Source organism: Bos grunniens, chromosome 9, assembly GCF_055505025.1.
Source record: "Bos grunniens cultivar Pamir isolate PY7600 chromosome 9, Bosgru_T2T1.0, whole genome shotgun sequence".
In the NCBI taxonomy this organism is placed as follows: domain Eukaryota; kingdom Metazoa; phylum Chordata; class Mammalia; order Artiodactyla; family Bovidae; genus Bos; species Bos grunniens.
This window is the reverse complement of record NC_141173.1, coordinates 24,181,448-24,205,705: the sequence shown is the minus strand read 5'-3', so window position 1 is coordinate 24,205,705 and position 24,258 is coordinate 24,181,448. Positions and strand designations below refer to the sequence as shown.

The window sequence follows — 24,258 nt, the reverse complement described above, 5'->3', positions numbered from 1 at the left end:
ATGGTGCCACTTCTGTTTCGACCCCCCTTGATTCTGGGACCTGTGAATGCTGGCTGTGGGAGAAATAGAACCATATATTGGGCTCTGATTCAGAGCAGGTATAGCCTCCCAGAGAACCTTGCCCAGCTTTGCGACATGTTGCCCCCTAGCTGGTACTGTAACTGAATCTTCAGAAGGCCATTCCAGCATTCTGTTAAGCCAGCTGCTTTAGGATGTTGGGCAACATGTAAGATCAGTGGGTTCGATTAGCAGGACCCATTGCCTCACTTCATTTTCCCTGACGTGAGTTCCTTGGTCAGAAGCCATGCTGGGTAGAGTACCATGATGTTGAATGAGGCATCTTGTAAGTCCCTGGAGGGTAGTGTTGACAGGAGCATTGTATGCAGGGAAGGCAAGTCTTCATACAGAGTGAAGGTCTATTCCAGTAAGAGCCAATGCTGTTCCTTCCATGGTAGAACTTGTCCAATGTAATCAACTTGCCACCAGGGAGTTTGCTGATGACCACATGGGACAGTGCGTATCAGGGGCTCAGTGTCAGTCTCTGCTGCTGGCAGTTTGGGCCCTCAGCAGTGTCTGTGGCCAGGTCGGCCTTGAGGGTGGAAGTTCATGTTGCTGAGCTCATGGGTACCCTTTATCCCTGCCATGACCACTTCTTTTATGAGCCTGAAGGTGGTAATGGGCTTCCCAGGTGGCACAGTGGTAAAGAATCGGTCTGCCAAGCAGAAGATGTGAGTTTGGTCCCTGGGGTCAGGAAGATCTCCTGGAGGAGGAAATGGCAACCCACTCCAGTATTCTTGGCCTGGAGAATTCCACTGACAGAGGAGTCCATTGGGCTATAGTCCATGTGGTCGCAGTCAGACATGACTGAAGAGCACCCCTCCACACACACACAGGTGGTAATGGGTCAGCTGAGGAAAGGCTGACTCAGTTATTCATCCATGTGTATTTGCTTCTTAAACTTTACCATCCCTTCCATGTGTTTCTAAAGTCCTTCCTTTATTCTCTTTCATTTTTACTTTACATTCTTTTCCTGGGCCATTGTATCACTTGCCTCCTCAGAGCTAGTGACTTCGTAGTTTTATCGCAGAATGTCCCTCAAATACTGAGCATCAACTTAGTGTCAGATGCTCTTTTCAATACTGGGATTAGAGGCAATGATCTCTGCCCTCATGAAACTTAGGTAAATTATTTTTGAAAAGTAGTAAATGGTAAAATAATGAATGAATTATTTAATATGCTAGAAAGTGACAAATGCTTATGAAAAAAAGAAGATGGAGTGTGGTAAGAGGGACTGAGAATGCGAGGGGGTGGGTAGGGTCACTTTTCATTGTTTAGTTCCATGGTCAGGATGGACTTCAGTGAGAAGGTGGGTTATGAGTGAGTAATGAAAGGCAGTGAGACAGTTAGCCATGAGGAGACTGAGGAGCAGTGTTCTTTTAGCTGGCACATTCAGGGACCAACAGGGAGACGTGTGTCTGGAGCAGGATGAGTGAGTAGGAGAACAGTAGGTCAGGAGAAGAAGTTAGGTCATGGAGGATAGATTGTTAAAGATGGATTATGGAGGCCATAGTTGTAAGGCTTTTGCTGTTTCTCTGAGTGAAAGAGGGGCTCATTCAAGGTTTTGAACAGAAGGTCAGCATGATCTGAGCTATATTTCTAGAAAACTTTGCAATGTTGAGAATAGAATATAAGAGTATTTAGGAGACTTACAGGCAAAAGATGATGGTGATTTAGATCCTGGATGGTAGCAATGAAGGTGTGTAGATTTGGATAGATCTTGAAGCAAAATCACTGCAGATGGTGACTGCAGCCATGAAATTAAAAGATGCTTACTCCTTGGAAGAAAAGTTTTGACCAAACTAGACAGCATATTAAGAATTTTGCAGAGACATTACTTTGCTGACAAAAGCCCGTCTAGTCAAGGCTATGGTTTTTCCAGTAGTCATGTATGGATGTGAGAGTTGGACTATAAAGAAAGCTGAGTGCCGAAGAGTTGATGCTTTTGAACTGTGGTGTTGGAGAAGATGCTTGAGAGTCCCTTGGACTGCAAGGAGATCCATCCAGTCCATCCTGAAGGAAATCAGTCCTGAATATTCATTGGAAGAACTAATGTTGAAGCTGAAACTCCAAAACTTTGGCCACCTGATGCAAAGAGCTGACTCATTTGAAAAGACCCTGATTCTGGGAAAGATTGAAGGTGGGAAGAGAAGGGGACAGCAGAGGATGAGATGGTTGGATGGCATCACCGACTCAATGGGCATGAGTTTGAGTAAACTCCAGGAGTTTTGATGGACAGGGAGGCCTGGTGTGCTGCAGTCCATGGGGTCACAAAGAGTCAGACACGACTGAGTGACTGAACTGAACTGAAGCAAAGCTAGTTGTAAAGAATATGTCTGCCCGTGCAGGAGATATAAAAGAGGTTCAATCTGTGGGTTGGGAAGATCCCATGGAGGAGGGCATGGCAACCCACTCCAGTATTCTTGCCTGGAGAATCCCAGGGACAGGATCCTGGAAGGCCACAGTCCATGGGGTCACAAAGAGTTGGACATGACTGAAGCAACTTAGCACTGAATCAAAGCCAGCATAACCTCGTAATGTAATAGAGATGAGTGTTAGAAAGCCTCTAGAGCCCAGGAGAAAACAGCAAAGAAAGAAAAAAAGGAATGATCAGTGAAAAGGGAAAATCGAGAGAATCTGGTGACCTGGAATTCAGGTAAAGAGAGTGTATGGAGCTGTAGGGAAAACCACTTGTGTCAAGTGTCCTAAAAAGTGTTGACTTAGCGATGATGATTTCCACATGGCTAGATCAGTGTTAGCATCATCTTTTAAAAGTCATCATTTTCTTCCCAGTTGTTAGTGTTAGGAGTTGAAATAACATCTATTTGCCACGGATTAGAATCCTTGTGTCTCTGACTCCAAATTCTATGCATTTTCAACTATTTCAGAGAACGAGAATCAATCCAAAATGGCTGGTAGGACTATTAAGGACAGTTTTGCAAGATTCTTCCAAGTTGTACCAAACAGTTTAAGTTTTATTGTATAAACCACTGAAGATTACAAGTAATATGATAAGGTTGATATTTTAAAAGATAATTCTGGTTCAGAAATGCCTCTAGAAAGAAAAAGACCTCTTGATCTAAATAATTAGAAAAGTCCCTTAAACTTTCTTACCTTAGTAATTTTTAGGGTCATTGTTAACATTCCGTAGTTATTTTCTGCTTGTCATTTTTCTTGGCTCTTCAGTACTGCAAATTAAATGATGAAGTCTTTGTATTTAGTTAGTTAAGTTACTGTTTAAACTTTATCTATAGTGGTTTTTTTCATTTGTCTTTCATTTTAAAATAGGGATAAAGTCATTTAAATATTAAATAAAACTGTGCTGTTTCAGCCCTGATTTTAGTGTTTGAATGACAACAGCTCAGGTTATTGTTCTTTATTTTTTTAGATGATTAGGAATATTTCTTTATTTTTTTAGACTGCAACCTGATCCAATTTTTATTTTATTATTATTTTGGCTACACTGGGTCTTTGCTGTGGGGCTAGGGCTCTTCATTGTTGCGCACAGACTTTCTCTACTTGCGGTATGCAGGCTTCTCTAGTGAAGCATGGACTCTAAAGCATGAGGACTCTCTAGTTGCAGCGTGCGAGCTTAGTTGGCCCATGGCATGTGGGATCTTAGATCCCTGACCAGGGATCAAACCCATGTCCTCTGCATTGAAAGATGGGTTCTTAACTACTAGACCACCAGGGAAGTCCCAGGAATATTTCTAAAGTCTTTTTTGATCAGATGTTTTCTATGTGACCTAAAAATTACTGTATGTGTTCAGTAGCTGAGTCGTGTCCAATTCTTTGCTACCCCATGGACTGCAGCACACCAGGCTTCCCTGTCCTTCACCATCTCCCGGAGTTTGCTCAAATTCTTATCCATTGAGTCGGTGATGCTGTTTAACCATCTCATCCTCAGCCGCCCCCTTCTCCTTTTGTGTTCAGTTTTTCCCAGCATCAGGGTCTTTTCCAATTAGTTGGCTCTTTGCATGAGGTACTCGAAGTTTTGGAGCTTCAGCATCAGTCCTTCCAGTGAATATTCAGGGTTGATTTCCTTTAGCATTGACTGGTTTGATCTCCTTGCAGTCCAGGAGACTCTAGAGTCTTCCTCAGCACCACAATTTGAAAGCATCAGTTCTTCAGAACTCAGCCTTCTTTATGGTCCAACTCTCACATCTGTACATGACTACTGGAAAAATCATAGCTTTGCTATGTGGACCTTTGTTGGCAAAGTGATGTCTTTGCTTTTTAATACTTTGTCCAGGTTTGCCATAGCTTTCCTTCCAAAGGGCAAACATCTTTTAATTTCATGGCCACAGTCACCACCCACAGTGATTTTGGAGCCTAAGAAAATAAAATCTGTCACTGCTTCCACTTTTTCCCCTTCTGTTTGCCATGAAGTGATGGGACCAGATGCCATGATCTTCGTTTTTTGAATGTTGAGTTTTAAGCCAGCATTTTCACTCTCTTCTTTCACCCTCATCAAGAGGCTCTTTAGTGTCTCATTTTCTGCAATTAGAGTGGCATTATCTGCATATCTGAGGTTGTTATTTATCCTGCAAATTTTGATTATAGCTTGTAATTAATCTAGCCCAGCATTTCACATGATGTACTCTGCATATAAGTTAAATAAGTAGGGTGACAATTTACAGCTTTGTTGTACTCCTTTCCAGTTTTGAACCAGTGTATATGTTGTTGCAAACATTTAGTTTTATAAACAGCTATTTTATGACTGTGTTGGAATGCAGATCTAATTATGTCCCATTTCCACAGGTATCTTCTCTTAATGGATCTTCAAGATAGAAACGAAAAGCTCTTCTATAAAGTGCTAATGTCTGACATTGAGAAATTCATGCCTATCGTTTATACTCCCACTGTGGGTCTAGCTTGCCAACAATATAGTTTAGCATTTCGGAAGCCAAGGTATGTAAAGTTTTATTTTAAATACAGTCTGTGTCTTCATTTATTTTTTGTCAAGTTTTTGCTACAATTAAAAAAATTATGTAATGAGATAGAAGTTCAGAAAAATCTAAAACTTCATTTGGGCCCCTGGTGGCTCAGACGGTAAAGAATCTGCCTGCAGTGCGGGAGACCTGGGTTCGATCCCTGAGTTGAGACGATCCCATGGAGGAGAGCATGGCAACCAGTTACAGCATCCTTGCGTGGAGAATCCCCGTGGATAGAGGAATGTGGTGGGCTAAAGAACATTAAATATAAATGTATATATGACATTTTAAAATATAGTGTTTCATTCCTAGATTTAAGATCATGGGGAAGTTATTTTTTATAAACCAATTTGTATTTCCTTTTACAGATACTAAATGAACATTTTTTGGGTAAAAAAGGTAGTTGATCATAACTAAGTTTGTCTTTGAGATAGTAATTGCCTCTATTATGTGTACATTTTGTAACTTAAAGATTTTAGATTTTCCTGAAAATAAGGAGTATTGTTATTTAGTCGCTAAATTGTGTGCGACTTCTGTGATGCAGTGGACTGTAGCTCATCAGGCTCCTCTATCCATGGGATTTGTGGGTTGCCATTTCCTTCTCCAGCAGATCTTCCTGACCAGGGGACTGAACCCAAGTCTCCTGAATTGGCAGGCGGGTTCTTTACCACTGACCCACCATAGAAGCCCAAGGAGTATATTATTTCCTAAATTCAGAGTTGGCATTAAACAGGCCCTTTTGTTGATTTCCTTTAAGTGAAATTGTAACCATCTTTAAAGATATGTAAAATATAAAATGTAGTTTTTTAAAACCATGGCTTTACTTTATCATATTACTTCAAATACTTTTGCAGCAAGGAACAATTGAAATAAATATTAATGCTTTTAACAGCAGCAACAACAAAAGCTCAAGTTGAATATTTATGTGCTGCTTATAGTTCTGAATTTAAAATAAAAAGAAATGTTTATAAGTTTCTATCACAAATATAAAAGCCTACTGTAAGTTCTGTCATTGAAAGGAATGTTTCAGAGGTAAGATCTGAAAGTTAGTAGATTTCACAAAGGTGTATTGATGTAGTGGTAATATTTTGCACATTTGTGCCAATTGCCTTTTTTATAAAGAAAATGATTAGCCACATTATCCCTTATATAAAGAGAATAATCAATTGTAGATGGTCTGTTTAATTTCCTTAATAGCACATATCTGTATTGCATTTATATAATGGCTATGTTAACAGAGAATTTTTTTTTCATAGAAAAACAAGAGTTAGAATTTAGCTGGTAACTGTATTATGATGAATAATTCTTTTTTGAGTATATAAATATTTTATTTTTAAATTAAGCAATGCTGCTGCTGCTGCTGCTAAGTTGCTTCAGTCGTGTCCGACTCTGTGCGACCCCATAGACGGCAGCCCATCAGGCTCCACCATCCCTGGGATTCTCCAGGCAAGAATACTGGAGCAGGTTGCCATTTCCTTCTCCAATGCATGAAAGTGAAAAGTGAAAGTGAAGTCGCTCAGTGGTGTCCGACTCTTAGCGACCCCATGGACTGCAGCCTACTAGGCTCCATCCATGGGATTTTCCAGGCAAGAGTACTGGGTGGGGTGCCATTGCCTTCTCCAAATTAAGCAATACATGTTCATTATTGAAAAATGAGAAAATACAAATATACAAAAGAAGTATTTTAAGAATAACTAGTTTCATGATAACAAAAAAACTCGATGCAATACTGTTTTCCTTATAGAAAGGATCATCTATATAAACTGTTGTTTACCTGTCAGGTTATAGGTAGGTAAGTAGATAGATAAATAAATAGGAGGGGAGAGGGAGAGGCAGAGATGGGGTGAGACGTAGCACAGCATTTGTATCAAATGCTCACATGTATTAATTTTAGGTGACGTATTCATGGTATTCTATCAAATTTTATGCAGTATTTCAAATTATTTTTTAATTTTTTTATTGAACAATAATTGCTTTACAGAATTTTTATTTTTTTCTGTCAAGCCTCAACCTGAATCAGCCATAGGTATACATATATCCCCTCCCTTTTGAACCTCCCCGCGTCTCCCTCCCCACCCCACCCCTATAGGTTGATACAGAGCCTCTGTTTGAGTTTCTTAGCCATATTTCTTAGCCAAGTTCCCATTGGCTATCTTGCATATGGTAATGTAAGTTTCCATGTTACTCTTCCCATGTGTCTCACCCTCTCCTACCCTCTCCCCATGTCCATAAGTCTATTCTCTGTCTGCTTGTCCATTGCTGCCCTATAAGTAAATTCTTGAAGACCATTTTTATAGATTCTGTATATATGGATTAGAATACAATGTTTATCTTTCTCTTTCTGACTTACTTCACTCTGTATAATAGGTTCTAGGTTCATCCACCTCATCAGAACTGACTCAAATGCATTTCTTTTTATGGCTGAGTAATATTCCTTCATGTATATGTACCACAACTTCTTTATCCATTCATTTGTTGATGGGTATCTAGGTTGCTTCCATGTTCTAGCTATTGTAAATCGTGCTGCAACGAACAATGGGATACATGTGTCTTTTTCAATTTTGGTTTCCTCAGGGTAGATGCCTAAGGAGTGGGATTGCTGGGTCATATGGTAGTTTTATTCCTAGTTTTTAAAGGAATCTTCATACTGTCTTCCATAGTGGCTGTATCAATTTACATTCCCACCAACAGTGTTAGAGTGTTCCCTTTTCTCCACACCCTGTCCAGCATTTATTGTTTGTAGACTTTTTGATGATCACCGTTCTGATTGGTGTGAGGTGATATCTCATTGTAGTTTTGATTTGCATTTCTCTAATAATGAGAGATGTTGAGCATCTTTTCATGTGTTTGTTAGCCATCTGTATGTCTTCTTTGGAGAAACGTCTGTTTAGGTATTTTTCCCACTTTAGTATTGGGTTGTTTGTTTTCCTGATATTGAGTTGTGTGAGCTGCCTATATATTTTGGAAATTAATCCTTTGTCAGTTGTTTCATTTGCTATTATTTTCTCCCATTCTGAGGGTTGTCTTTCCACCTTGCTTATAGTTTCCTTTGCTGTGCAAAAGCTTTTAAGTTTAATCAGGTCCCACTTGTTTACTTTTGGTTATATTTCCATTACTCTAGTAGGTGGGTCATCAGAGAAGGCAATGGCAACTCACTCCAGTACTCTTGCATGGAAAATCCCATGGATGGAGGAGCCTGGTGGGCTGCAGTCCATGGGTCGCTAAGAGTCAGACACGACTGACCGACTTCACTTTCACTTTTCACTTTTATGTATTGGAGAAGGCAATAGCAACCCACTCCAATGTTCTTGCCTTGAGAATCCCAGGGATGGGGGAGCCTGGTTTGCTGCCATCTATGGGATCGCACAGAGTCGGACATGACTGAAGTGACTTAGCAGCAGCAGCAGCAGCAGCAGGAGGTGGGTCATAGAGGATCTTGCTTTGATTTATGTCATCGAGTGTTCTATGTTTTCCTCTAAGAGTTTTATAGTTTCTGGTCTTATATTTAGGTCTTTGATCCATTTTGAGTTTATCTTTGTGTATGGTGTTAGGAAATGCCCTAATTTCATTCTTTTACATGTAGCTGTCCAGTTTCCCCGGCACCTTTATTGAAGAGGCTGTCTTTGCCCCATTGTATCTTCTTGCTTCGTTTGTCAAATATAAGGTACCCATAGGTGCATGTGTTTATTTCTGGGCTTTCTATGTTGTTCCATTGGTCTATGTTTCTGTTTTTGTGCCAATACCATACTGTCTTGATGACTGCAGTTTTGTAGTATATTCTGAAGTCAGGCAGATTGATTCCTCCAACACCATTCTTCTTTCTCAAGATTGCTTTGGCTATTTGGGGTCATTTGTGCTTCCAGAGTTGACTCATTGGAAAAGACTCTGATGCTGGGAGGGATTGGGGGCAGGAGGAGAAGGGGACGACAGAGGATGAGATTGCTGGATGGCATCACTGACTCGATGGACGTGAGTCTCAGTGCACTCCGGGAGTTGGTGATGGACAGGGAGGCCTGGCGTGCTGTGATTCATGGGGTCGCAAAGAGTCGGACATGACTGAGTGACTGAACTGAACTGAACTGTGCTTCCATATGAATTGTGAAATTCTTTGTTCTAGTTCTGTGAAAAATGTCATTGGTAATTTGATAGGGATCGGGTTAAATCTGTAGATTGCTGATTCTTCCTACCCAGGAACATGGAATATCTCTCCATCTGTTTATGTCATCTTTGATTTCTTTCATTCAGTTCAGTCGCTCAGTCATGTCTGACTCTTTGCAACCCCATGAACTGCAGCATGCCAGGCCTCACTGTCCATCACCAACTCCCGGAGTCCACCCAAACCCATGTCCGTCGAGTCGATGATGCCATCTAACCATCTCGTCCTCTGTCGTCTCCTTCTCCTCCTGCCCTCAATCTTTCCCAGCATCAGAGTCTTTTCCAATGAGTCAGCTCTTTGGATCAGGTGGTCAAAATATTGGAGTTTCAGCCTCAACATCAGTCCTTCCAGTGAACACCCAGGACTGATCTCCTTTAAGATGGACTGGTTGGATTTCCTTGCAGTCCAAGGGACTCTCAAGAGTCTTCTCCAACACCACAGTTCAAAAGCATTAATTCTTCGGCATTCAGCTTTCTTTATAGTCCAACTCTCACCTCCATACATGACCACTAGAAAAACCATAGCCTTGACTAGATGAACCCTTGTTGGCAAAGTAATGTCCCTGCTTTAATATGCTGTCTAGGTTGATTATAGCTTTCCTTCCAAGGAGCAAGCATCTTTTTATTTCATTGCTGCAGTCACCATCTGCAGTGATTTTGGAGCCCAGAAAAATAAAGTCAACCGCTGTTTCCCCATCTATTTCCCATGAAGTGATGGGACCGGATGCCATGATTTTAGTTTTCAACTTTTTCACTCTCCTCTTTCACTTTCATCAAGAGGCTCTTTAGTTCTTTTTCACTTTCTGCCATAAGGGTGGTGTCATCTGCATATCTGAGGTTATTGATATTTCTCCCGGAAATCTTGATTCCAGCTTGTGCTTCATCAAGCCCAGTGTTTCTCATGATGTACTCTGCATCTAAGTTAAATAAGCAGGGTGATGATACACAGCCTTGATGTACTCCTTTTCCTATTTGGAACCAGTCTGTTGTTCTTTTATTAGTGTCTTATAATTTTCTGTGTACAGTTCTTTTGTCTCTTTAGGTAAGTTTATTCCTAGATATTTAATTCTTCTTGTTGCAGTGGTGAATGGGATTGATTCCTTAATTTCTTCTTTTGAGTTTTGATTGTTAGTATAGAGAAATGCAAGTGATTTCCGTGTATTGATGTATCCTGCAACTTTGCTAAATTCACTGATTAGCTCTAGTAATTTTCTGATACTGTCTTTAGGGTTTTCTATGTAGCGTATCATGTCATCTGCAAACAGTGAGAGCTTTGCTGCTGCTTTTCCGATCTGGATTCCTTTTATTTCTTTTTCTTCTCTGATTGCTGCTGCTAGGACTTCCAGAACTATGTTGAGACACCCTTTTCTTGTTCCTGATATTAGGGGGAATGCTTTGTGTTTTTCACCATTGAGAATAATGTTTACTGTATGCTTAAAATGTATGACTTCCCTGGTGGCTCAAACGGTAAAGTGTCCGCTTGCAATGCAGGAGACCCAGGTTCGATCCCTGGTTTGGGAAGATCCCCTGGAGAAGGAAATGGCAACCCACTGCAGTACTCTTGCCTTCAAAATCCCATAGACAGAGGAGCCTGGTAGGCTACAGTCCATGGGGTCCCAAAGAGTCAGACATGACTGAGCAACTTCATTTTCTTTTCTATCATATATGGCCTTTACTATGTTGAGGTAGGTTCCTTCTATGCCCATTTTTTCAAGAGTTTTAATCATACATGGGTGCTGAATTTTGTCAAAGGCTTTTTCTGCTTCTGCTGAGATCATATGGTTTTTAACTTTTAATTTGTTAATATGGTGTATCACATTGATTGATTTGCATATAGTGAAGCATCCTTGCATCCCTGGAATAAACCCAACTTGACATTGGTGTATGAGCTTTTTGATGTGTTGCTGAATTCTGTTTGTTAAAATTTTGTTGAGGATTTTTGCATCTGTGTTCATCAGTGATACTGGCCTGTAGTTTTCTTTTTGTGTGTTGTCTTTGCTTTTGGTATCAGGGTGACGGTGGCCTCGTAGAATGAGTTTAGAAGTGTTCCTTCCTCTGCCATTTTTTGAAAGAGTTTTAGAAGGCTAGGCATTAGCCCTTCTGTGAATGTTAGATAGAATTCTCCTGTAAAGGCATCTGGTCCTGGGCTTTTGTTTTTTTGGCAGATTTTGGTCAGAGCTTCAGTTTCAGTGCTTTTAATTGGGTTGTTCATAATTTCTGTTTCTTCCTGGTTCTGTCTTGGAAGATTGATCTTTTCTAAGAGTCTGTCTGTTTCTTCTTCCAGGTTCTCCATATATTTGTTCATGATAGTCTCTTATAATCCTTTGTATTTCTGCATTGTCTGTTGTAACCTCTCCTTTTTCATTTCTAATTTTGTTGATTTGATTCTTCTTTTTTTCTTAATAAGTCTCGCTAAAGGTTTGTCGATTTTGTTTATCTTCTCAAAGAACCAACTTTTAGTTTTATTAATCTTTACTATTGTTTCTTTCATTTCTTTTTCATTTATTTCTGGTCAGATCTTTATGATTTCTTTCCTTCTACTAATTTTGGGGGTTTTTGGTTCTTTTTTTTCCATTTGGTTTAGGTGTAAAGTTAGGTTGTCTATTCAATGGTTTTCTTGTTTCTTGAGGTGGGATTGTATTGTTATAAACTTCCTTCTTAGGACTGCTTGCTGCATCCCATGGGTTTTGAGTTGTCATGTTTTCATTGTCATTTGTTTCTAGAAATTTTTTGATTGCCCTTTTGACTTCTTCAGTAACCTGTTGGTTATTGAGAAACACATTGTTTAATCTCCATGTATTCGTGTTTCCTACAGTTTTTTCTTGTAATTTATATCTAGTCTCATAGCATTGTGGTTGGAGAAGATGCTTGATACAATTTAACTTTGTTACATTTACTGAAATTTGATTTTTGACCCAAAATGTGGTCTATTCTGGAGAACGTTCCATTTAAACTTGAGAAGAAGGTGTATTCTTCTGCATTGGGGTGGAATGTCCTGAAGATAACAATGAGATGCATCTCATCTAATATATCACTTAAGACTTGTGTTTCCTTATTAGTTTTCTGTTTTGATGATCTGTCCATTGGTGTGAGTGGGGTGTTAAACGTCTCCTACTATTATTGTGCTACTGTCAGTTTTTGCTTTTGTCTGTTAATGTTTGTCTTATGTATTGAGGTGCTTCTATGTTGGGTGCATTGATATTTACAATTATTATGTCTTCCTCTTGGATTGATCCCTTGATCATTATGTAGTGTCCTTCCTATCTCTTGTAATCTTCTTTATTTTAAGGTTTATTTTGTCTAATATGAGTATTGTTAATCCAGCTTTCTTTTGCTTCCTATTTGCATGGAATATATTTTTCCATCCTCTAATTTGCAGGCTATATGTGTCTTGAGGTCTGAAGTCGGTTTCTTGTAGACGTCATGTATGTGGGTCTTGTTTTTGTATCCATTCAGCCAGTCTGTGTCTTTTTGTTGGAGCATTTAATCCATTTACATTTAAAGTAATACATATTCTGATTGCCATTTTCTTAATTGTTTGGGGTTGATTTTGTAGATCTTTTTTCTTCTCTTGTATTTCTTGAGTATATAAGTCCCTTTAACATTTGTTGTAAAGCTGATTTGGTGGTACTGAATTCTCTTAACTTTTGCTTGTCTGAAAAACTTTATTTCTCCATAAATTTTCAATGAGATCCTTCCTGGGTACAGTCACCTTGGTTGTAAATGTTTCCCTTTCAGTACTTTAAATATATCCTGCCATTCCCTTCTGGCCTGCAGAGTTTCTGCTGGGAGATCAGGGTTTACATGTATGGGGTTTCCCTTGTATGTTACTTGTTGCTTTTCCCTTGCTACATTTAATATTCTTTCTTTGTGTTTAGTCTTTATTAGTTGATTAGTATGTGTCTTGGCATGTTTATCCTGTATGGAACTCTTTGCACCTCTTGGACTTTATTGGCTGTTTCCTTTTCCATGTTGGGTAAGTTTTCAACTATACTCTCTTCAAAAATTTTCTTATATCCTTTCTTTCTCTCTTCTTCTTCTGGGACCCCTAATATTTGAATGTTGATGTGTTTGATATTGTCCCAGAAGTCTCTTAGACTATCCTCAGTTCTTTTCATTCTTTTTACTTTATTCTGCTCTTCAGAAGTTATTTCCACCACTTTATCTTCCAGCTCACTGTTTCGTTCTTCTGCTTCAGTTATTCTGCTGTTGATTCCTTCTTAGAGTATTTTTAATTTCAGTAATTGTGTTGTTTGTCTCTGTATGTTTATTCTTTAATTCTTCTAGGTCTTTGTTAATTGATTCTTAACATTTTCTGTGTTCAAGGTTTTTGATCATCTTTATTATCATTATACGGAATTATTTTTCAGATAGTTTGCCTATCTCCTTTTCATTTATTTGGACTTCTGTATTTCTGGTTTGTTCCTTCATTTGTGTAGTATTTCTCTGCCTTTTCATAATTTTTTTTTTTAACTTACTGTGTCTGAGGTCTCCTTTTCCCAGGCTTCAAGGTTGAATTCTTTCTTCCTTTTGGTTTCTCCCCTCCTAAGGTTTGTCCAGTGGTTTGTGTAAGCTTCATATAATATAGGGTGAGATTTATGCTGAGTTTTTATTTGTTTGCTTGTTTTTCCTCTAATGGACAAGACTGAGTGAGGTGGTAATCATGTCTGCTGGTGACTGGGTTTGTATTTTTGTTTTGTTTGTCGTTTAGATGAGGTGTCCTGCACAGGGTGCTACTGGTGGTTGGGTGATGCTGGCTCTTGTATTCAAGTGGTTTCCCGTGTGTTAGTTCTCACTAGTCGATACTCCCTAGCATTAGTTCTCTGGTAGTGTAGGGTCTTGGAGTCAGTGCTCCCTCTCCAAAGGCTCAGGGCTTGATCTCGAGTTTTGTGTGGTTCTGTATGTTCTTTTCCCCTGGTCAGGTACTCTTGTCTGCTCTCAGCTGGTGTTCTGTATGCACTTCTGTGTCTGAAGGTGTATTCCTGATGTATCTGTGGAGAGAGAGGTACCCCATATCCATCTACTCCTCCGCAATCTTGTTCTCCTTTTTTTTTTTTTTCCCATTTGTGCTTTCTAGTTTCACTGGCTCATAAGGTGGCTGGGCCCAGAGGTCTCCCAGCTGGTGCTTCAGATCCGAGTCTGTATTGCAAAGTCAGAATTTGAAATGTAAAAGAACACTTTACTAACAGAAAGTAAACTTCCCATAATTATTTGTAAATGATCACTTTATGGCAGTTTTCTGTCATGTGGATCTTTAATGTGTATATTTTGTTAAATTTTTGATGATTTTTGAAGATATTTTATTGAGATAATATTTGAAATGTTTCAGGTAAATAATGGAACAGTTGATTTGACATTTAGATACATTACAAAATGATCACCACAGTAAGTTGTCTAGTAACTGCCCCTACACAAAGTTATTACAGTGTTATTGACTATCTTCCTTATGCTGTATATTGTATCCCTGTAACTTAACTGAAAATTTGTAGCTCTTAATCTTCTTCACCTTTTTTGTCCAATTCCCCACCCTGCCCACCTGTGATAACCATCTGTTTGTTCTTTGTATGTATGAGTCTGTTTTCTTTCTGTTTATTTTGTTTTTTAGATTCAACGTATTAGTGACATCATATGGTATTTGTGGTATTTGTCTTTCTCTTGACTTATTTGACTTAACGTGATACCCTGGATCCTCCCAGTTGTTCCAAATAGCAAGATTTAATCCTTTTTATGAGTAATATTCCATTGTGTGTGTGTGTGTGTATGTTTGTGTGTGTGTGTGTGTGTGTGTGTATATGACCATAGTGTGGTGTCAGTCACTCAGTCATGTCTGACTCTTGGCGACTCCATGGACTGTAGCCCACCAGAATCCTCTGTCCATGAGATTTCCCAGGCAAGAATACTGGAGTGAGTTGCCATTCCCTTCTCCAGGGGATCTTCCCAACACAGGGATCAAAATCTGGGTCTTCCCCAATGCAGGCAAATTCTTTCCCATCTGAGCCACAGGGGAAGTCCATATGTGACCATATATATAGTAAATATATATATGTATATATCACATCTTTTTTATCTATTCATTTATCACTACTTAGTTTATTTGTATATCTTGGCTGCTGTAAATACTTCTGCAATGTACATTTTCTTCAAGTATATACCCAAAAGTAAAATAGCTGGATCATGTAGTAGTTCAATTTTTAATTTTTTTAAGGAGCCTCCATAATATTTTCTGTAGTGGCTGCAGCAATGTGCAGTCTTACCAATGTTCCCTTTTCTCCACATTCTCACCAACACTTGTTAATTTGTTGTCTTTTTGCTGATAGCCATTCTGACAGGTGTTAGGTGGTATCTCATTGGTGGTTTTTATTTGCGTTTCCCTGATGATTAGTGATGTTAATAATCTTAATTTATTTTAGATGTTAATCCCTTATTGGACATATATTTGCTATATCTTGGGTGAGTTTTGCTTTGTCTACCTCCTAGGTCACTGGTTTGTTCTTCTGTACCATCTAATCAACTGCTAAATCTAATTTGTACCATCTAATTCAGTCCTTCTAGTGTGTTTTTCTTTCAGTTATTCTTCAACTCTGATTGGTTCATTGTTAACATTTTTTAACTCTTTGTTGAAATTTTCACTGTTTTCGTCCATTTTTCCTCCCAATTTTGGTGATCCTCTTTATGATCATTACCTCGAATTCTTTTTTAAGTGTATTACTTATCTCTGTTTCATTTAGTTCACTTTCTGAGATTTTGTCTTTGTTCTTTCAGTTGGGACATAGTCCTCTGTCTTCTCATTTTATCTAATTCTCTTTTTGTATCTGTGTAGTACTTAAGTCTGTTATGTCTCCTAGTCTTGGAAAAGAGGTCTTCTGTAGGAGACATTCCATGAGTCCTAGCAATGTACTCCTCTCTGGTCATTAGAGCTGTGTGCACTGGGAGTGCTTCCTATGTGGGCTGCATGTGCCATTAGTTGGGGTGGAGCTGACTCCCCTCTGCCCAGCCCTGTGTGGTTACTGTGGGTACAGCCCAGGGTGGAACAGGCCCCAGAGTTAATGGGCTGGAGGGAGGATTCAAAGATGGTGCTTGCCAGCATCTGTATCAGCATGGTGCAATGAGAGACCCAACCCCAGGGGTGTCCCAGCTGCCTCCTGTCTGTCTGGAATGCTTTCCAAGATCAACAGGTGGGTCTTACACAGGCACCTCTCAAATTACTACCATTGCGCTAGGACTCAGCTTGTGAGATTTTCTTCTCACCCTTTAAGGGGGAGTCTCTGGCTCCTGTATCTCTCCTGCTCTCCCAAATGTAAGCTCCACTGGTTTTCAAAGCCACATGTTCTAGGGACTCATCTTCTGGTACAGGATCCCTAGGCTGGGGAGCCCACAGTGGGCTCAGACCCTTTGTTCCTCGGGGAGGACCACTGTGATGGTGATAGTCTTCCTGTTTTTGGGTCGCTAGTAGGGTCAGTCATGTGGGTCCTGAGTAAGCTGTGTCTTTACTTCTTCTATGTATCCATTTCATTGTGGCTCCTCTCTCTATGTATTTTAGTTCAGTTCAGTCACTCAGTCGTGTCCAACTCTTTGTGACCCCATGGACTGCAGAACACCAGGCTTCCCTGTCCATCACTAACTCCCAGAGCTTACTCAGACTTATGTCCATCGAGTCAGTGATGCCATCCAACCATCTCATCCTCTGTCATCCCCTTCTCCTCCTGCCTTCAGTCTTTCCTAGGTTCAGGGTCTTTTCCAATGAGTCAGTTCTTCACATCAGGTGGCCAAGGTATTGGAGTTTCAGCTTCAGCATCAGTCCTTCCAATAAATATTCAGGACTGATCTCCTTTAGGATGGACTGGTTGGATCTCCTTGCAGTCCAGGGACTCTCAAGAGTCTTCTCCAACACCACAGTTCAAAAGCATCAATACTTTGGTGCTCAGCTTTATGGTCCAACTCTCACATCCATATGTGACTACTGGATAAAACCATAGCTTTGGCTAGATGGACTTTTTTTGGCAAAGTAACATCTCTCCTTTTTAATATGCTGTCTAGGTTGATCGTAGCTTTTCTTCCAGGGAGCAAGCATCTTTTAATTTCATGACTGCAGTCACCATTTGCAGTGATTTTGGAACCCCCCAAAATAAAGTCTCTCACTGTTTCCATTGTTTCCCCATCTATTTGCCATGAAGTGATGGGATCAGATGCCATGATCTTAGTTTTTTGAATGTTGAGTTTCAAGCCAACTTTTTCACTCTTCTCTTTCACTTTCATCAAGAGGCTCTTTCGTTCCTCTTTGCTTTCTGCCATAAGAGTGGTGTCATCTGCATACTGGAGGTTATTGATATTTCTCCTGGCAATCTTGATTCCAGCTTGTGCTTCATCTAGCCTGGCATTTCATATGATGTGTTACGAAATGTTATATATCTTTAGTTGTGAAAAAACTTTTCTGCTAGTCTTTTGTTGTTATTGTTCAGTTGCTAAGTCATGTCCAACTCTTTGCGACCCCATGGACTGCAGCACGCGAGGCCTTCCTGTCCATCACCAGCTCCCATAGTTTACTCAGACTCATGTCCATTGAGTTGGTGATGCCATCTAACCGTCTCATCCTCTGTCACCTCCTTCTCCTCCTGTCCTCAGTCTTTCCCAGCATCAGGGTCTTGTCCAATGAGTAGGCTTTTCATATCAGATAGCCAAAGTATTGGAGCTTCAGCTTTAGCATCAGTCCTTCCAGTGAATATTCATGGTTGATTTCCTTTAGGATTGACTGGTTTGATCTCTTTGCCATCCAAGGGACTCTTAAGAGTCTTCTCTAGCACCACAATTCGAAAGCATCATTTCTTTGGTGCTTAGCCTTCTTTATAGTCCAGTTCTCACATCTGTACATGACTACTAGAAAAGCCATAGCTTTGACTATACGGACCTTTGTTGGCAAAATAATGTCTCCGGTTTTTAATATGCTGTGTAGGTTTGTCATAGTTTTTCTTCCATGGAGCAAGTATCTTTAATTTTTTATTTGTAAAACGTATATATTTTATTGAAGTATAGTTGACTTACAGTGTTGCAGGTGCAGAGCAAGGTGATTCAGTTATACAAATACACATATATTATTTTTGAAATTATTTTCCAGCTTAGATTATTACAAGATATTGACTGTAGTTCACTGTTCTATACAGTAAACCTTTGTTGCTTGTTGCATATCTATTTTTTTTTATTGGAAATCTTGTATTCTACTCATACTAAGTCAAACAAGTAGAATCAAAATGTCATAATGTTTTTTAGTTAGGCAAAAATTCATTTTCTTAAATATATGTATTATATGTATATATATACACACAAAAGCTTTTCTACTACACTTGATAAAGGCTTGGGAAAGAACATCAAAAAAAGAGGAGACAGAGAAATTGGAGAATATAGACTAAATGAAATGGAAGCACTGAATATTAAATAGAAAAAGTGAAACAAATCAGGTAAAAGTAAAAGCAGCATATAGTTCAGTTGTTTTTAAACAGGACTACTCATTATAAACATATCTGGAACTCTGGAGAAAAAAAGCCATACCTGAGCATTTGTATTTTTCAAAAAACTTCAAGATAATTCTGATATGCATCTGGATTTTAAAAGTGGTAACAGGTTTTTCTATTAGATCTTAGTTTTGGTGATTTAGAGTTCTATTATTTTTCTGTTGACCAATCATAATACAGTGGTATTAAGTGAGTAATAGTTAAATAATCACAATAGTGAAAGATGTTTATCAGTTTTCACAATCAATAGCCAGATAGAAAATAAAAGATAATTACAGTTGCAAGCCATAATGGGAACATGGATTAACTTAACAATATAAAATAACTACATACAATTTGAGGGGGTCAAGCAGAGTGATGTGGTAAGTGGAATTGCATACAAGGACGTGTTTTCATCCACCTAGGCAGTCTCTGTCTTTTAGTTGGTGCATTTAATCCATTTACATTTAAGGTAGTTATTGATATGTATGATCCTATTACCATTTTCTTGTTTTGGGTTTATTTTCTGTAGGTCTTTTCCTTGTCTTGTGTTTCCTGCATAACGAAGTTCCTTTAGCATTTGTTGTAAGGCTGGTTTGGTGGTGCTAAATTCTCTTTAACTTTTGCCTGTCTGAAAGCTTTTGATTTCTCCCATCAAATCTGAAGGAGAGTCTTGCTGGGTGGAGTATTCTTGGTTGTAGATTATTCCGTTTCATCACTTTAAATATATCATGCCATTTCTTTCTGGCTTATGGAGTTTCTCTAGATGGGAGTACCCTTGCTTGATACTTATTTTTCCCTTGTTGCTTTTAATATTTTATCTCTGTCTTTAATTTTTCTCAGTTTGATTACTATGTGTCTTGGAGTATTCCTCCTTGGGTTTCTCCTTCCTGGGACTCTCTGTGCTTTCTGGACTTGGTTGACTATTTCCTTTCCCATGTTCAGGAGGTTTTCCGCTATTATCTCTAAAAAGTGTTTTCTCAGTCTTTTCTCTCTCTCTGTTCCTTCTGCAAATGTTGGTGCATTCAGTGTTGTCCCAGAGATCTCTTAGGCTGTTTTTATTTCTTTTCTTTCTTTTTTCTGTATTCTGTTCTGCAGCAGTGATTTCCACCATTCTGTCCTCCAGGTCATTTATCCATTCTTCTGCTCAGTTATTCTGCTATTGATTCCTTCTAGTGCATTATTTGCCTCTTTTTGTTCTTTAGTTCTTTGGTAAACATTTCTTGTGTCTTCTCAGTCTTTGTCTCAATTCTTTTCCCGAGATCCTGGATCATCTTCACTCTTACTATTCTGAATTCTTTTTCTGGAAACTTGCCTATCTCCACTTAATTTAGTTGTTTTTCTGGGGTTTTATCTTGTCTATTCACCTGCAACATAACTTTCTGCTTTTTCACCATGATTAACTTCCTGTAATATGTTTTTGTTTTAGCCACTGTGAGACTGTGGTTCTTGCTTCTTCAGTCTGCCCTCTGATGGCTGAGGCTAAGAGGCTTGTGTAAGCTTCTTGAGAGGGACTGGCGATGGGAGAAACTGGGTCTTGCTCTGGTGGGCAGGGCCTACTCAGTAAAGCTTTAATCCAGTTATCTGCCGATGAGTGGGCTTGCATTCCCTCCCTGGTAGTTTTGCCTGAGGTGACCCAGCCCTGTGGTCTGTGGGCTCTATAGCAGGGTTACTGTCAGAGACTTTACACCAAAGGGGACCTTCCAGTGCCCCCGTCCCTCTGGGGAGCCCCGCCGACCCACACCTCCACAGGAGGCCCTCCAACACTAGCAGGTAGTTTTGGTTCAGTCTCCTCTGGGGTCACTGCTCCTCTCCTCTGGGTCTTAGTATGCACAACATTTTGTTTGTGCCCTCCAAGACTGGAGTCTGTTTCCCCCAGACCTCTAGAAGTCCTATAATTAAATCCTGCTGGCCCTCAAGGCCAGATTCCCTGGGGATTCCCAGGGTCTTTGTTGGGTACCTAGGCTGGGAAGCCTGACGTGGGGTTCAGAACCTTCACACCAGTGTGAGAACTTCTTTGGTATTATTGTTCTCCAGTCTGTGAGTCACCCACCCTGCAGGTACAGGATTTAATTTTATCATGTTGCACTGCTCCTACCATCTCGCTGTGGCTTCTTTGTCTTTGGACATGGGATATCTCTTTTTGATAGGTTCCAGCAAATCCCGGGGACAGGGGGGCCTGGTAGGCTGCTGTCTATGGGGTCGCACAGAGTTGGACACGACTGAAGCAACTTAGCAGCAGCAGCAGCAGCAGCAGCAGCAGCAGCATCCTCTTATCGATGGTTGCTCAGCATAGTTGCAATTTTGGTGTTCTTGCAGGAGGAGATGAGCACAAGTCCTTCTATTCCACTATCTTGAACGGGAAGCCTTGTAAGTGTTTTTTAATTTTATGGCTGTTGTCAACATGCATAGTGATTTTGGAGCCCAAGGAAATAAAGTCTGTCACTGTTTTCGTTTTTCCCATCTATTTGCCATGAAGTGATGGGACCAGATGATCTTAGTTTTTTGAATGTTGAGTTTTAAGCCAGCTTTTTCACTCTCCTCTTTCACTTTCATCAAGAGGCTCTTTAGTTCCTCTTCACTTTCTGCCATAAGGGTGGTATCATCTGCATATCTGAAGTTGTTGATATTTCTCCTAGCAATCTTGATTCCAGCTTGTGAGTCATTCAGCCTGGCATTGGGCATGATGTACTCTACATACAAGTTAAATAAGCTGGGTGACAGTATACAGCCTTGACATACTCCTTTCCCAATTTTGAACCAGTCTGTTATTTCCTGTCCAGTTCTAACTGTTGCTTCTTGACCTGCATATGGGTTTGCTTGCAATGCAGGAGACGTAGGTTCGATCCCTGGGTTGGGAAGATCCCCTGGAGGAGGGCATGACAACCCACTCTAGTATTCTTGCCTGGAGAATCCCCATGGACAGAAGAGCCTGGTGTACTACAGCCCATGGGGCGCAAAGAGTAGGGCACGACTGAGCGACTAAGCGCAGGTTTCTCAGGAGGCAGGTACAGTGGTCTGATATTCCCATCTCTTTCTTAATTTTGTCCTGTTTTTTGTGATTGACACAGTCAAAGTCTTTAGTGTAGTTAATGAAGCAGACGTAGATGTTTTTCTGGAATTCCCTTGCTTTTTCTATGATCCAGCAGATGTTGGCAATTTGATCTCTGGTTCCTCTGACTTTTCTAAATCCAACTTGTACATCTGGTAGTTCTCAGTTCACATACTGTTGAAGCCTGTCTTGAAAGATTTTGAGCATTACCTTGCTAGCATGTGAAATGAGTGCAGTTTTAAGGTAGTTTGAACTTTCTTTGGCACTGCTGTTCTTTGGGATTGGAATCTTTAGTCTTTAGATAGTCTTGGTGATGCTAGTGGTAAAGAACCTGCCTGCCAGTGCAGGAGAGGTAAGAGACATGAGTTGGTCCTTGGGTTGGGAATATCCCCCAGAGAATGGCATGGCAACCCACTCCAGTAGTCTTGCCTGGAGAATCCCATGGACAGAGACCTGGAGAGCTACAGTCCATGGGGTTGCACAGAGTCAAACAGTACTGAAGCAACTTTAGCATGCACGCATGCACATAGAGAGTTGCTCTTTAAGCAGTTGTGCTTTGGTGTGCTCATGGAGGAGGTGAGTTTAGGGCCATCCTACTCTGCCATCTTGATCCCACACCCCACCAATTCTGTAGTAGAATAATTCTCATGTCTTCTTTTATGATTATGAGAAAAGCAACCTGGTTGGAAATGTGTTACATGGCATGTATTTAAATATTATATTAGGAAGGAAGTTGTGATTGTGTTTGAATAGTGATGGATCTTTCAGGTGTCATTTAACATCTGTATTATTTTTTAATTAATTTTTATTGGAGTATAGTTGCTTCACAATGTGGACTATTTTTTTTAAGTCAAAATTGACAAATGTCTTTTTATCTTTTCCTATTGCAACAGTAGGTATTCTAAGACATTTAGAAACTAAACAGAAGGATTATACTCCTCATTATATTTAGTTCGTGAGTTTGATGGTAGCAGTTAGGAACATAATTAGTGAAAGTTCAGCATTAATAGTACAAGTACTGAGCTTAATACAGTTGCAAACAGGTGTATCTTTTGATCTTATACTTTTTAATAAATCTTAATGACACAGTACTTTCTTGTGGCCAGATTTTTATTTTTCATTTTGAATATGGCACTAAAATCTGGCTGGGCATCCAAAAATAAATTCTTATATGAATAACTGTACTTCTAACATTTTTCCTTGAGGTATGATGCTGGAATATTCATTTATTGGTAGTGTATGGAATTTCTTTTCTCTTTGGCATGGATATATTGTGTGGATTTTTCAAGGTGTTATGGATAATGATTTTTTAAGGCTGTTGTTGACTTTGTTTAGATTATCTTGTTCCCATAATATTCAGTTCTTACAGAATTTTCAGTATTTGGTAATGCAGTCTGTTTATGTCAGTATACTTAATTGTGGCTAATTTGTAGATAGAGGTGTCATTTTTGGAAGCTAAAGACAATTCTTTTTTATATTTTTGCAGAATGCTGATCCCACTATATTACTTAACTTACTTGTATTCTGTGAAACTGTTTTAAAATAAAAGTTTTGTGCAAATTGATAATGCAGGTATATGTAAAGTACAGCTAAAGTAGTTTTGCGTAATTTCTTTGGAAATATTTCCACCTGGTATATTTTACCTGCATTTTCCAAGAATCATCTCCCTTTCCTATAAGTTCTTATTAGCTGCATATCACTTTACCATGCCTTTGGCAGTTAATCATGTTCCTATTTTTTGATATTTTGAATGTTGTATCAAGGTACTTGGTCTCTTTCTTTTTTAACTTTATTCATTTCAGTTTTTCAATTAAGGTAAAATTGACATATACTGTTACTCCCAGGTATATAATGTAATGATTCAGTATTTGTATATATTATGAAATTATCAACACAGTAAGTCTAGTTAACATCCATCACCATACATAGTTACAAAAAAACTGTTTTCTTGTGATGAGAACTATTAAGATACATTCTGTTAGCAGTATTCAAATATGTAAAGCAGTATTATTAAGTATAGTTGCTATGTGTGTATTACATCCCCAGGCCTTAACTGATTTTGTAACTGGAAGTTTGTAACTTTGGACCTTTACCCACTTCTCCTCATCCCCCACAACCCATTTCTGGTGATCCATAGTCTCTTCCATTTACAAGCTCAGTATTTTTTCCCTTTTGGTTTCTTTTGTTGTCATTTTACTCTTCGGTTCAGTCGCTCAGTTGTGTCCAACTCTTTGCGACCCCATGAACTGCAGCACACCAGGCCTCTCAGTCCATCACCAACTCCCAGAGTCCACCCAAACCCACGTCCATTGAGTCGGTGATGCCATCCAACCAATCTCATCCTCTGTTGTCCCCTTCTCCTCCAGCCCTCTATCTTTCCCAGCATCAGGGTCTTTTCAGATGAGTCAGCCCTTCGCATCAGGTGGCCAAAGTACTGGAGTTTCAGCTTTAGTATCATTCCTTCCAGTGAATACCCAGGGCTGATCTCCTTCAGAATGGACTGGTTGGATCTCCTTGCAGTCCAAGGGACTCTCAAGAGTCTTCTCCAAACCACAGTTCAAAAGCATCAATTCTT

At 39.6% G+C, this 24,258-nt stretch overlaps 1 protein-coding gene across 1 annotated transcript in view; it reads left to right on the top strand.

The window, feature by feature from the left end:
- ME1 (malic enzyme 1) overlaps positions 1-24,258 on the top strand; it is a 220,965-nt gene that overhangs the window by 36,264 nt on the left and 160,443 nt on the right. The window contains exon 3 of the mRNA XM_086316963.1: positions 4,819-4,968. Within this exon, the coding sequence (XP_086173089.1) occupies positions 4,819-4,968 (150 nt within the window). The remainder of the gene's footprint in view (positions 1-4,818; positions 4,969-24,258) is intronic.